General features: G+C 39.4%; 1 protein-coding gene across 2 annotated transcripts in view; it reads left to right on the forward strand.

Annotated features, from left to right (window-relative positions):
* Positions 1 to 1,462: 1,462 nt before the first annotated feature.
* Positions 1,463 to 12,793, forward strand: part of prkdc (protein kinase, DNA-activated, catalytic subunit) — a 31,708-nt gene continuing 20,377 nt past the window's right edge. The window contains exons 1-31 of one of the 2 annotated variants that reach the window (XM_082546653.1): positions 1,463 to 1,803; positions 2,515 to 2,591; positions 2,671 to 2,775; positions 2,950 to 3,024; positions 3,213 to 3,321; positions 3,421 to 3,533; positions 3,658 to 3,757; positions 3,829 to 3,884; positions 3,962 to 3,992; positions 4,071 to 4,228; positions 4,373 to 4,519; positions 4,818 to 4,982; positions 5,075 to 5,243; positions 5,373 to 5,422; positions 5,538 to 5,654; positions 5,997 to 6,146; positions 6,327 to 6,436; positions 6,683 to 6,842; positions 7,041 to 7,127; positions 7,262 to 7,381; positions 8,120 to 8,279; positions 8,369 to 8,478; positions 8,759 to 8,846; positions 8,970 to 9,133; positions 9,446 to 9,598; positions 10,914 to 11,021; positions 11,157 to 11,383; positions 11,510 to 11,604; positions 11,899 to 12,001; positions 12,229 to 12,362; positions 12,552 to 12,782. In XM_082546653.1, coding sequence (XP_082402779.1) covers positions 1,641 to 1,803; positions 2,515 to 2,591; positions 2,671 to 2,775; positions 2,950 to 3,024; positions 3,213 to 3,321; positions 3,421 to 3,533; positions 3,658 to 3,757; positions 3,829 to 3,884; positions 3,962 to 3,992; positions 4,071 to 4,228; positions 4,373 to 4,519; positions 4,818 to 4,982; positions 5,075 to 5,243; positions 5,373 to 5,422; positions 5,538 to 5,654; positions 5,997 to 6,146; positions 6,327 to 6,436; positions 6,683 to 6,842; positions 7,041 to 7,127; positions 7,262 to 7,381; positions 8,120 to 8,279; positions 8,369 to 8,478; positions 8,759 to 8,846; positions 8,970 to 9,133; positions 9,446 to 9,598; positions 10,914 to 11,021; positions 11,157 to 11,383; positions 11,510 to 11,604; positions 11,899 to 12,001; positions 12,229 to 12,362; positions 12,552 to 12,782 — 3,835 coding nt within the window. In that variant the 5' untranslated portion in view covers positions 1,463 to 1,640. Of the gene's footprint in view, positions 1,804 to 2,514; positions 2,592 to 2,670; positions 2,776 to 2,949; positions 3,025 to 3,212; positions 3,322 to 3,420; positions 3,534 to 3,657; positions 3,758 to 3,828; positions 3,885 to 3,961; positions 3,993 to 4,070; positions 4,229 to 4,372; positions 4,520 to 4,817; positions 4,983 to 5,074; positions 5,244 to 5,372; positions 5,423 to 5,537; positions 5,655 to 5,996; positions 6,147 to 6,326; positions 6,437 to 6,682; positions 6,843 to 7,040; positions 7,128 to 7,261; positions 7,382 to 7,476; positions 7,659 to 8,119; positions 8,280 to 8,368; positions 8,479 to 8,758; positions 8,847 to 8,969; positions 9,134 to 9,445; positions 9,599 to 10,913; positions 11,022 to 11,156; positions 11,384 to 11,509; positions 11,605 to 11,898; positions 12,002 to 12,228; positions 12,363 to 12,551; positions 12,783 to 12,793 lie in introns of those variants that run through there. The other variant, XM_082546654.1, reaches the window with a different exon arrangement.

Here is a 12,793-nt window from a genome sequence, read left to right on the forward strand (position 1 = left end):
ATTAATGCAATCAATAACATGCCACACAAATTATTTGTGCCACTTCAAAAAAATTTTTGTCCCCTTTAAAGGAGAACATCACAGCCTGATACCTGCAGGTCTGACAGCAGCAGGTGTATCACTGCTCCTGTTTCTATCTGGAGACAGCAGTCACCTCATTGTTCTGGCACACAACACTAAACTATCCACAACACTACACACTAACTACACAAGACAACACATTCACTACACACTCCAAACACGGCAAACGTCACAAATCTCTCACGTCTCAAAACTCGCTCTCTCTCTTTTTCTGCTGTCTTTCTTTCTTTCTGTCTCTCTCTCTCGCAGTCACTCCTAAAACCTCCCTCTCTTCCTAAACTACCAAATGTCATGTTGCCATATAATTTTTTGATTGGTCGACATGGTGCATTTTTCCACCAACACAAACGGGCAGTTATTTGTTTTGTTTTTTGGGGGTCATAAGCAGAGAGTGCTTGCTAGCGCTGTCCTTAGACAGTAAACCTACGAAACTGCTGCTGCTACTACTGCACATTCACCCAGTGTATATACACTATATGTCTGTATATATATAATGTTCTTCCTCTACACCCCCCCCCCCCCCCCAATTTTTGCACATGTCGAGGAGCGTGTCAGGCTACATTTCACTGTGTGTTATACTTGTATAACTATGCATGTGACAAATAAAGAACCTTGAACTTGAACTTGAAACTATTGAGGAGAAAACACGCCTACGTGGCCTATCAACACAATTTAAAAACTGGTATATATCACTTTGTTGCTTTGTCATCTTAAAGTGGTCATGTGCTTGGCTTACCACGACTACTTTATTCTTCCTCAGTCAAACTGCAGCAGTCATGCGAATGTTTGACTGAGGTCTGTGGATATAAGAATATAGGTTAATAAGTTAAGAATATAAGTTAATTTTCCTGAAATGTATGTCTCTGTTTTCTGTCTAGTCCAAAGCAAACAGAACAGCATTAAAAAATGTTTAAAAAAAGTATTTCAAGATAAATTCTTTACTAGTTAATTATGTAAAGCATATTGTGACCACTAGAGGTCAGTGTTTCGCGTATGACGTAGCGTTAAAGCAGACACAATAATATCGGTACGTTTCCGGTAATTACCTCAAAGTAAACCCTAAGTAACGATTAAACGCATTAATTCCAAGGTAGATATAAATAGAAAATAAAAATAGAAAAAAGAATAGATTTATACTTTTGTCGCTTTTCTAATATGCAAATATTTGTAGTGTTTGATCCGGTAGAGACCTTCAAAATAAATCTTACAAAATTAAAATTTCACAAGTAGATAAATGAAACTACAGTGAAATTCTTCTCGAAATAGTAACGTCTGTTTACAGTGTAATATTACCCCTGTCACTTTATAGGCATTAAATATACACTCGGTCACCCTGTGTACCATTTTTATTTTCGGGGCCTTTATTTTGAAACACACGCAGCTTACATGCTATTGTGATTCTTCCTGATGCGAAGGATTTGGGACTGAATGGCTGTGTGCTGACAGTCTGAAATGTTCAGTGTTTAGCTAGTTAGAAGAACACGTGTTCTCTGTTTGCGGGCTTACCAGATAAATCCACATCTATTTTGCTAATGCTAGCTTAAGCCATCACTCCAGCTATGTCTTCCCACAGCAGCGCTGCAGGAGGAATCCAAGGGCTGCTTCTGAAACTTCACGAATCACTTTCGGACGAAGACACTAGAGCGGCAGCTTTAAAATCTCACGATATTATCGGTGATCTGGTACAGGAGTGCATGGTAACAGCAACCGAGAATGAACTCGGTAAGACAAAAACTCCATTAAACGCTCGCTTTACTGTCCGTCCCAACCTCCCTTAACAATACGGCAATTTTATCTTTCTGGGGCTTCTGTTGCAGATCATCGTCAAATCTATTGAAAGATAAGGGTTTTGGGGGGTTTTTTTTAGATGGTACTGATGGTGCAGACAATATTCATTAGTAACATCGATAACTTTTTTTAATCAATCAATTTGATGCAAGCTCTTCCGCCAAAACTGGTGGGAGGTAACGTTCAGTCGAAACACAACAAAGAAGAACACACGTGATTCTTTGATGATAAGGAAAGTTTCAAGGTGCATTACAGCTTAAATGCAAATATTTATTGTTGAAGAAATAATAGTAATAACGGTTTTAAATGTTATAAAAGCACAAAAAAATCAGTAGTTTTGCAGCACAGATCAGAAGTCTGCAGGATGTCGATGCAACCACAGATTCCCTCCATTGCTCTTTATTCCTCAGGGGGGGCTTTAACTCTTTTGTTCCAACAGTACACAACACAGATCGCTAATATTACTAGAAAACAAGCGCAATGTTAAACCCTGGTCATCTGTCAGCATCCTACCAAAGTTTAACAACCATGTTTGTCCCAGTACCTGCTCTGTTGGTCTGTAGCAGAACATTTAAAATTGCACAGATGAAAAAAGTACTAAGATTTCTTAATCCGTCTTTTTTTTATCTTTTTTATGGCATCCAGCACTGCAGACATCTTTATTGTTCTCGGAAGACTATGGGTTGCTTACCTTCCTCAAGAAGTCCCTGGCTTTGGATGAGGTGGGTTTCTCGAACTATAGTAAACAACTATGTAAGTAAGTGTTAAGTTCTCCTGTTGGCTGATATATCTGTTTTCCAGCTGCGGGACACTCGGATTGAAATCCTGCTTTTTTTGGAGAAGTTCTTGGACAAAGTCTCACCAACGCTCAAAGGTTGGGAAAAGACTTACGCCACTGACATAAGAGTAAGTATTCTTTTCCATTATTTATTTATTTTTTTTACATGTCTTTATTGTGTGTTACATGGTAAAGACAGGGCTGTGACCGGTGAGAGGACAGGTATAACTACATCAGCACTGTTACTAGTACAGATTTGCTTTTATATGTGTAAATGTTTTGGTAATTCTGTGCCTTTTAAGGACACATGCATCATCGTGTACACAAAAGACAAAGGAGCCAAATGCAGGACCCCAGTGCTGGAGCTCCTTATTAAGGTTGGTTTCTAGTTAGACTCCAGGAACTGCCCTCAGACCTGAGGAAGAGATCCATTAAAAACAGATTTTTAAATTCCTGTGATCTTGCAATGTTTGTTCTTTAATGGACTTTAGAATTTAAAAGATTTAAAACTGGACTTTTACTTTTGTTCTTCTTAAAGATCATCCTTGTTAATGTGTCTCATTAGGTTCTCCAAACTACAAAGGCTTCCAGTGTTGCTGCAAACTTTAGAATCACAAAAATATTTGACAAATATTACAGCGAGCTGTGTGAGAAGAGCAGACTGCCAGATTCAGGCGAGTGCCACTTTAATAAAAAAAAAGGAAGTAAAAAAGATGAAAAGGGTTTCGATTAATTTATTCATTTATGATTATTATTTGTTACCTTTTTTATAGTCCTTGGAAAAGTCTATGAGTTGCTGGGAGTTCTTGCAGAAGTTCATCCCAGTGAGATGGTCAACAGCTCAGACAAACTCTACAGGGCTTACCTAGGAGAACTGAAAGATCAGGTACGGAGCATTCATACAGAAGAATGATGGAAAAGTTGTGATTAACTAAAGGCTAAAAGAAAACAAAAAAAGACTGTCTGATGAGCATGACAGCACCAGCTGGTTTCATCTTTGTTTTTTGCAGATGACCTCTTCAACAAAGGAACCCAAGCTTTTAGTGGTTGCTGGATGTCTGAGAGGAATCACTGCCCTAATGGTCAACTTCACTAAAACCATGGAAGAAGGTGAGTGCTCACCTGTTTCAGCTTAGATTCATAAGAACTATTTATTACTTGTAATTGTTCCTGATTTGCAGACCCAGCAACATCCAAGGAAATCTTTCAGTACACCTTAAAGTCAATCAGTCCCCAGGTAATTCAGAGAGTGCATTTTCATCAATATTTAACATTTTTGTTATGTTTCTATAAACTTTATCTTTTTTTATACAGATGGACATGACTCGATATGCAGTCACGTTTGGTAAGTCTTGTGATTTCTTGGCAAACTAATGATAAAACTTTTAAAAAGTAATCTTTCGTTGATCTGTTTCTTTAACAGCCGGCCTCAGGTTGCTCGCCAGACATGCCTCCCAATTCAGCAGCTGCCTCATGGACCACTACAAACCTTTATTTGAAGTCATGTCCAAACTCTGTGGACACATCAATGGGGAAATGAAGAAGACGAGTTACTATGCACTTGAGGCCTTCCTCAAACAGGTGAAACACTTCAAGTCATAGCTGCAAAGGCACAGCCGGACTAACCTTGGATACACGCTAAATAAAATCAGTGGCATGTCTCTGCACATGCACGCTGAGGTTAAGAGTCTAAATATTTTGATGCTTTTTGTGATTATTTGTCAGGTTGCATTGTTGGTGGCTGACAATATCGAGGAGCATAAAACCAAGCTGAAGTTCTTCATGCAGAAGTTCTGCAGCATCATTAAGACCATGGACTCGACATACAAAGAGCTGTCGATTGCCATACGAGGATATGGATTCTTTGCAGCGGTACGTCTGTCTCCTGTGATAGCTGTAGTAAATGCAAATCATTTGAGTAACAAGTAGATAAAGTCTGTCCATATGAATGAATTGTTGTAAACTAAAACAGATCTGTACATTGCTTTCAAATAGTCAGTTGTTCCCGGTTGTAGGGTATGCTTAAAACGGACTTGTGTGCACCGAGGCCCAGTGTGAGATAGATATGGATTATTTTGAACTGTGAATCATGCAAAGCTACTCTGATGGAGTCCAACACAATGTGGCTCAAAATGAGTGTTTCTTTTTTGTTTCTTTGTTTTTTTTATAGCCATGCAAGAAGGTTTGCCCCCAGGACGTAGACTTGATGTACACCGAGCTGATTCAGCGCTGTAAGCAGATGTACCTGACAGAGTCCGACGGGGAGGATGACAGCTTCTACCAGCTGCCCAGCTTTCTGGACTCGATAGCCAGTGTTCTTATTCACCTGGACAAGGTATATATTCTGTTGCAGTTTACTTTGACGTTAAGTTAAATAACAGCAAATAACGTTGGACTGTAATCTCCTGTTTGTTTCAATGACCCCAGATTCCAGAGGTATATACACCACTGCTAGAGCGCCTCCTTGTGGTGCAGATCGACAGCTTTCCTCAGTACAGCGAGAGAATGCAGATTGCTTGCACCAGGTCCATCCTTAAGGTGCTTGTGGCCATCGCTTCTAAAGGACCCGTTCTATGGAGTTTCATTAGCTCTGTGGGTGAGTGGATCATGAGCACACTGGACCTGCTTCAAACACCCTTAACCCTTTATTAACGTCTGTTATTTATTCATGGCTGTTTAAATGCTTCACTGGAGGACAGGACACTTATCTTTGCCTCTTTTTCAGTTCACCAAGGCTTGATCCGCGTCTGCTCAAAACCCCTCACTCTTTCTGAGGTCAGACTTTTCTTTTTACACAAATGTGTACAGTTTGTAATAAGTTGAAGGCTTTTTTGGTGTGGAATTATTTCCTTATTGTTCTAATAAAGTACATTTCTCCATCATCTTGCAGGACACATCGAGCAGTTCCTCTGAGTCTTCCCAAGTTCGCACTGGGAAGTGGAAAGTTCCAGCTAGTCACGACTACCTTTCTCTGTATAAAAACCTTTTAGACTGCGATCGGTTGAAGGTACATTTATGTTCTTACTTGCCTGTTAAAATGCATATTACACATTACATATTATTTAGCTGTGTAATCTTGAAACAGCATTTACATATCTATAGAAAAGTCTATGTTCTGCTGTTAAACTGCAAGGAGTCTTTAAAGTCAGTAGCTAAAATTATGCAGACGTCCTTTGAAGGCCTCATGTGTTCACTGTTTTTAATATTCAGGTGTAGTTGATCCTGACATATGTTCTATGTGCTCTCAATGGTTAAAAACATGCTTTGTGGCTGGAAAATGTCATAAATGAAAAGCCATTTGGAAAGCAGCGCATTTCATTCACTTCCTCACTTGTGCCGTCCTCTGCAGGATTCAGGTTTTTTGGATGGAGCGTTTGAAAGTCAGAATGCAGCTCTCGGGTCTTTGAGCCGTCTCCTGTATGACGAGTTGGTGAAGTCGATTCTGCGTATCGTGGAAAAACTGGACTTGTCAGTGCAAAAAGTAACAACAGGAGAGGAGGTAGGGTCTCACGCTAATGTTACGTTTTTATGTATTTTTCTTCATTGACCCATATATGGGAGTTGACAGATGCACAGGGTATTTTTATTAGCATCAGTTTAAACAGAGCACATTTAGTTTTTCAAAAGCGTTTCTGCTGGTTGACCTTCATCACCTGCCACTTATCTCTGTGTTGACCAGGCTCCAGATGATGCAGCCCACATCCTGCCCTCGTCCGACCCCACTGCTCACCTGCTCCCCAATAAGGTCAAAGACTTCACCGCCTTTATCAATCTGGTGGACTTCTGCAGGTAACTGAGACAGAACTTTCCACTTTTTCCACATGGGAGCGGAACTGTGTGGGATTCTTTTTATATGTGCTTTTCCCACTAGTGTGAATTTGGCCAAGTACAGCTGATCTATGCATTTTTTTATGCCCCAGTTTCCACTGTCTTCCACCTTGGACACTGGTTTACATCACATTATAATATAAGAAACAGCCACCCATATTTTGTTTCACAACTGGAGTGAAAACTTTTTTTCCCCTGCTTCCACAGTGAGTTGTTGCTGAATAAACACATGGAGTATTTTCACTCTTGGATGTATCCCCTAAGTCATGAGCTCATCCTCCACTCCATAAGAAATCCTCTTGTCAGTGGCTTTTACAAGCTGCTTTCTGTTACCATGAAAATTGCCAAGAGAATAAAGTACTACCAGGTAGGTTTTTTATTTTTGGGATATTTGAAAAATGAATTTTGCCAGCTGCTCATGAAGCAAGAATATCAAGTTGTTTCATCATGTCTTATAAGTCGAATAAATTTGTTTATCATTAAGATTCTATGTAGCCGGTGAGGCTTGTTCATCGTAAGTGTTTCCATTAAATACATAATATAATACATATCTGCCTTTGAACAGGGAGTTGGACTGAGAAACTCGACATCCCCCCAGAGTGACTCGGTGAAAACTGCTTGTTTTGCACTCTTCTCCAAGTTTGGAAAAGAGGTAGCTTCTCATTACAGCGCTTTTGCAGGAATGTTGTAAACATGCTTTCTGCTACTATAAAGTGAAATAGAGCTGTACTGTGGAATTTAAAGTGTATGTTTTTATGTATTTATGTGACATTTTTTTCTGGCTAGGTGTGTGTCAGAATGAAGCAGTACAAAGATGAGCTCCTGGCATCCTGCTTGACTTTTGTCCTCTCATTGCACCACAACATTGTAGCTCTGGACATCAAGGCCTATTGTCCTGCTCTTGAGGTGGGATTCTTTTTTTTTTTTTTTTTTTGCTCCATGATATATTTCTAATGATATATTTCTGTGCAAAAACGCTAATGTACACTAATGTTCCGCTGCAGTGATAGTTGAGAGGCTGTAGGAATATTCAGAACTAGCTTAATTACAAAACAAACAAATAACCAGTTGAGTATAAATCTCAACCCAGTGGCATTTAACAGCAGGTGCCCAAGTATGTGCAACTACAAGCAAAGTACTTAGCAAGCTAGCTGTCAGGCAAACGTTAGCTAAAATGTATCAGGTAAATTGGTTGCTAAAAATGGTTATTTACTATAAAATATCGGAAAATTTTAGATAAATATTTTGAATATGTTTATTAAATAGTAGTTATTAGTGTCAACAATTGAATATATGCTGAATTAATAAATGTAATAATAAAAGCTAAACAGTTAGCCTAGCTAGCTAACAATAATGGCTAAATTATTGAATAGCTTGGCTTTTTTTTGGCTCTAAACTGCTTTTAGAGCCACTTTTTTATTAAGAAAATGAAAATAAATGAATTAATAAAAGCCAGTTTGCCTTTGCACCTTGTTTAATGGTGTGAGTAAGTTTTCTATATTTCCCAGATAGGGCTAAGAGGATAAACAACCAAAGTGGGAAAGCTCTGGTTTAATTTTTCTTTTCATTAATTGTAATTTTTACCATTTGTGCTACCTGATTCTGAAGACTTATACGTCTGTGTGTACTTGTAAATGGGTCTAGACTGCTCTGAAATTAGGCCTGAGCCACATTCCTTTGGCCAACGCAGCCTTAGATGCTCTTGAGGACTGGTCCTCACACATTCCTCTGAAGACGATGCAGCCCTGCTACACCAGTGTCCTTCCTATTCTGGACGGATACCTGAAAACCTCCTCCACTGACAGTAAGAAGGATGATAGCTGAGCTAAATCACAGCTGGTCAGTTGGACATATCATAAACAAAAAGTGTAAATCTGTTGTTGTTTACTTTAGACAAAGATGAGAGCAACTGGGAGGTGATATCGTCTTTGTCTTCAAAAAGTGACAGAGGATACAGCAGGGTGATGAGCAGGCTTCTGAAGAAATCCGACCAGCTTTCTATGGTAATTGATTAGAAGCAACTTGCTCATGCAATACTCATAATAAAGGAGAAGTCTCATTGTTATAACAAAAACTCCTAATTAAGACGTTTCTGTTTTTATTTATGTGTCAACCACCATATCAGTTGTAGTCACTACACAGCCAGATTAATGCACAATTCAGTGTTATTGGGTGTTTCCATTTTTTGTACAAATGCAAAACACAACAGTCACGATCAATAACATTGAACTACTTTTTATTTAGCAACGAGTCCAAAAACTTAATATTAACCTTTGTTTGTAGGAAGATGCTCCTCTTGTCAAGGTGAGGCTGAGGGTAGTGAAGCTACTCGGTCACTTGGGAGGAAAGTTAAATAGAAACCTTGTAACTGGTAAGGATCTCTAAAACCAACCCTTTTTAAAGTTTTTTTTTTTTTAAATATTCTACTCTATTTTACATCGATTTGTTATTGTGATGTATTTCTGTTACCATAAGCCTCTGCTCTGGCATTTAGTGGTCTCCTCAGAAGAAATGATGAAGAAATTTGTGTCTTGGGATACTGAGAAAAGACTCAGCTTTGCAGTGCCATTCAAGGACATGAAGCCGGTCATCTTCCTCGACCCATTTTTGCCTCGGATCAGTGAGCTGGCTCTTTCCACAAGTGACAGACAAACTAAAGTAAGTCCTCTAACAGTCGTTTTTGAACATGGCAAGATACTACACCCATGTTGCTCTCCGATACATCCATCGGAGTGGGAATGTGTATGAATGTTAGATTGTAAGCACTTAACAACTTAGAAAACGTGCTTGTGTGAATGGGTGTGATTGGGTGAATGAATTAGTTGTATAAAATGCTTTGAGGGCTCAGAGTAGAAAAGCACTATGTTGCCAGTCTATTTACCATCACTTGGAGTTTAAAAAAAGAAAATTCTGTGAGTCACACTTATCAACATCCACTTTGCTCAGAATTACTCCCTGTCTTTGATGTAGGTAGCAGCTTGTGAGCTGCTCCACAGCATGGTGGTCTACATGGTTGGGAAGAGTGCCCAGATGGCTGAAGGAGAGAATACATTGCCACCTATGTACAAGCTACACAAACGACTGTTTCCTGTCCTACTACGTCTGGCTTGCGATGTTGATCAGGTATTTCATTTCATCTATATGCTGACGATTGCCAGCTTTATCTACCTTTCAATCGCTTGATTGTCTTAGCGATTGTTAAGTCATGGATGACTCTAAATTTTTAAAAATTTTAATAACGTAAAACAGAAGCAATTTTTCCTCTGGTACCCCTCACCTGAAAAGTTTGGTTACTAATCTTGGGGTAACAGTCGACACTGCTGTTAGTTTTGATGGCCACATAAATGGGGTGGTGAAATCTTGATTCTATTACCTCAGATGTCTGTCAAAGGTCTTTTCTTTCCAGACGCAACTTGGAAACTGTCATCCATGCTTTTATAACCTCACGTTGGATTACTGCAACTCCCTTTTAATGGGGGTTGGCCAGGGCACTGCAACTAGTGCAGAATGCTGCGGCATGTTTTTAAATGGTAAAAGAAAATTTGACCATATTACTCTGGTTCTGGCCGCCTTACACTGGCTTCCTATTTTAAAATCCTTTTACTGGTTTTTAAATCCTTAAATGGTCTGGCACCTGTATAATTGTCTGATCTGCTGAAGCCCTATGTCCCCCCTCGCTCATTCCAGTCAGCTGAGCAGTCCCTAAATTACGGCTGAAACTTAGATGAGACCGAGCGTTCTCTATTGTGGCCCTGAAGCTTTGCAATGATCTTCCTCTTCACGTTAAGCAATCTACATCAGTGCTGGTTTTTAAATCCAGATTAAAAACTCATTTTTATTCCCTATCCTTTGACTCAGTGGGTAACTGACACTGTTGTTTTATTGTTATTTATTTATTGTATTTATTATTCTTATTGTATTTTTTATATTTATGCTCTACAGCACTTTGGTCGGCCATGTGTCGTTTTTTTAAAGTGCTATATAAATTTATGGTATGGTATTTTTTCCCCATCAAACTGTCTTAATGGTAATTGAGATGTTGGCTAATAAATCCTCTAAAGAAATCAGAGAATTTCTAAAAGATTACAAATTCTTTATGAGAGCAAAGAAAGATTTTTGGTGTGTGTTTAATGAGAAATGCATGCGCCTTTAAACAGGCAGGTGTAGCAAACACCAGCTCTGTCCTGCTGAGTGCCACCAACTGAGATTTGTCCATTTAAATAAATAAATCATGCTGAACAACATATTTACAGCTATATGGAGATGACGTGGTGGATGATCTGTACAGGCAACATAGAACATCTCATCCAAGCTACTTTATAAATTGCTGTGATAGAAATAAATAAAAAAAATTGAAGAAACAGAACTAAACATTAAGCACACTTGCTCACTGCCTTGTTTAGACCCTGACTTTTTTCTTTCTGGATTTCTTTGCTAGGTAACCAGACAGCTGTTTGAACCACTGGTTATGCAGCTCATTCACTGGTTCACAAATAACAAGAAGTTTGAGAGCCAGGACACAGTTGCTGTTCTTGAGGCCATCCTGGTAAGCGTTTGAATACTACAGTTCTAGGTTAAACACAGTTTTTGAGTCTTTTCCCTTTATTCCCTTTCCATCATTGGTCACACAGGAGCTGTTTCTCTGTAATAGTTTAAGCCTCACATGGTTTGCTCTCTTCAGGACGGCGTGGTCGACCCAATGGACAGCACTCTCAGAGACTTCTGTGGCCGCTGCATTGAAGAGTTTGTCAAATGGTCTATCAAGCAAACCACCCCCAAGCAGCAGGAGAGGAGTCCCACCAACATGAAGTCTTTGTTTAAGCGCATCTACAGCTTGGCTCTCCACCCCAATGGCTTCAAAAGACTTGGTGCTGCCTTAGCATTCAATAGCATCTACAGACAATTCAGGTGGAAAGGAATTCTGTCTGTCTACTCGCATTTTACCCTCTAAATTGTGACCATGGCCGTTAACTGGGTCCTTTGAATAAGGGATATTATGCTGTGCTGAATGCAGTCATCTGTGTCTCTCTCCAGGGAGGAAAATTCATTGGTGGAACAGTTTGTCTTCGAGGTTCTCGTCATATTTGTCGAAAGTCTGGCTCTTGCACACTCAGATGAACGATCTATGGGTAATTGTCACATCAGCATTGTAGACTGTGCACTCGGATTTTCATGTCATTATCAACCTCTCCCTCTCTCATTAAAGACAGATTATGTAAGACAATCACTCCTTAATGTGTTCTGCTTTGTAACATTTGTTAATTTATTTATGCCAGAATTTGCACAAACTGATTTATAGGAATTATATTTCAAGAAAATATGCAAAAAAGTTTGTATAGTGTGTTTTTATATTTGGTCAAATATGTTGAAGGGTATTTCTTTTAGGATTTGTGATGCTTTTCTTGCAACTCCCTCATACTCAGGTACATTACAGCAGTGTGGCAGTGCCATTGACCATTTAAAAAGAATAATCAAACACAAGGCTCCCAGTCTCAATCACCACAATGCAAAGAGACGCATCCCAAGGTTGGTACCATGGTGAAAATGAAAATCCTTTCTACTTCTTTGCTTTTATTAAATGTGCATTCAATTTATACGTCCAATGATGTCAATTTTGCAGTATATCACATTGTGACCTAACATTGCCACTCGTCTCCATATGAAAACAAAAGAACGATGAAAAAATTAAGGATAAAAATTAGCACATTTCAAGCAGTTTAAATATCGTTCTTTCTTTCTTGCTCTTTTTTCAGAGGCTTTCCGCCCGATGAGAAGCTGTGCCTCTCAGATGTGGTTTCATGGCTCTTGGAGCAATGTGGCCGCCCTCAGACTGAGTGTCGCCATAAATGCATGGAGCTCCTGTATGAGTTTATCCCCCTCCTCCCAGGTGAGAACCAACAGTTTAATTTTTGCAAAGGTGACCTGAAAATTTAAAATGGGCACATGCAAATTAAAAAAAGAAAACCCACTTAAAAACAATTAATTGAGATTTACAGTTTAGCATAATAACTACCCTGCTACTCTAAATGAACTTCTGCCAAACATGTCAGTAAATTCCCGAATGTGTGTGACTTAGGGAAGAAATCCCCACCTCAGTGGGTGGATGGCATGCTGAAGGATCATGGCACAGACTTTCTGATGTCACAGTTTGAGGGCGGAGGTCTCCTCTCCCAACCAACACTCAGGGACCTGACGAGCCCTTTCAGTGTCCGAGCCACGCTGCAGTGGCTGGACCTCCTGCTGGCTGTTCTGGACTGCTACAACACTTTCATCGGCCTACACATTATCAAGCCTCAGTACATTCTAAGTAAGTCTATA

This window comes from Aulonocara stuartgranti (genome assembly GCF_965226115.1).
Source record: "Aulonocara stuartgranti genome assembly, chromosome: 9".
Lineage (NCBI taxonomy): Eukaryota > Metazoa > Chordata > Actinopteri > Cichliformes > Cichlidae > Aulonocara > Aulonocara stuartgranti.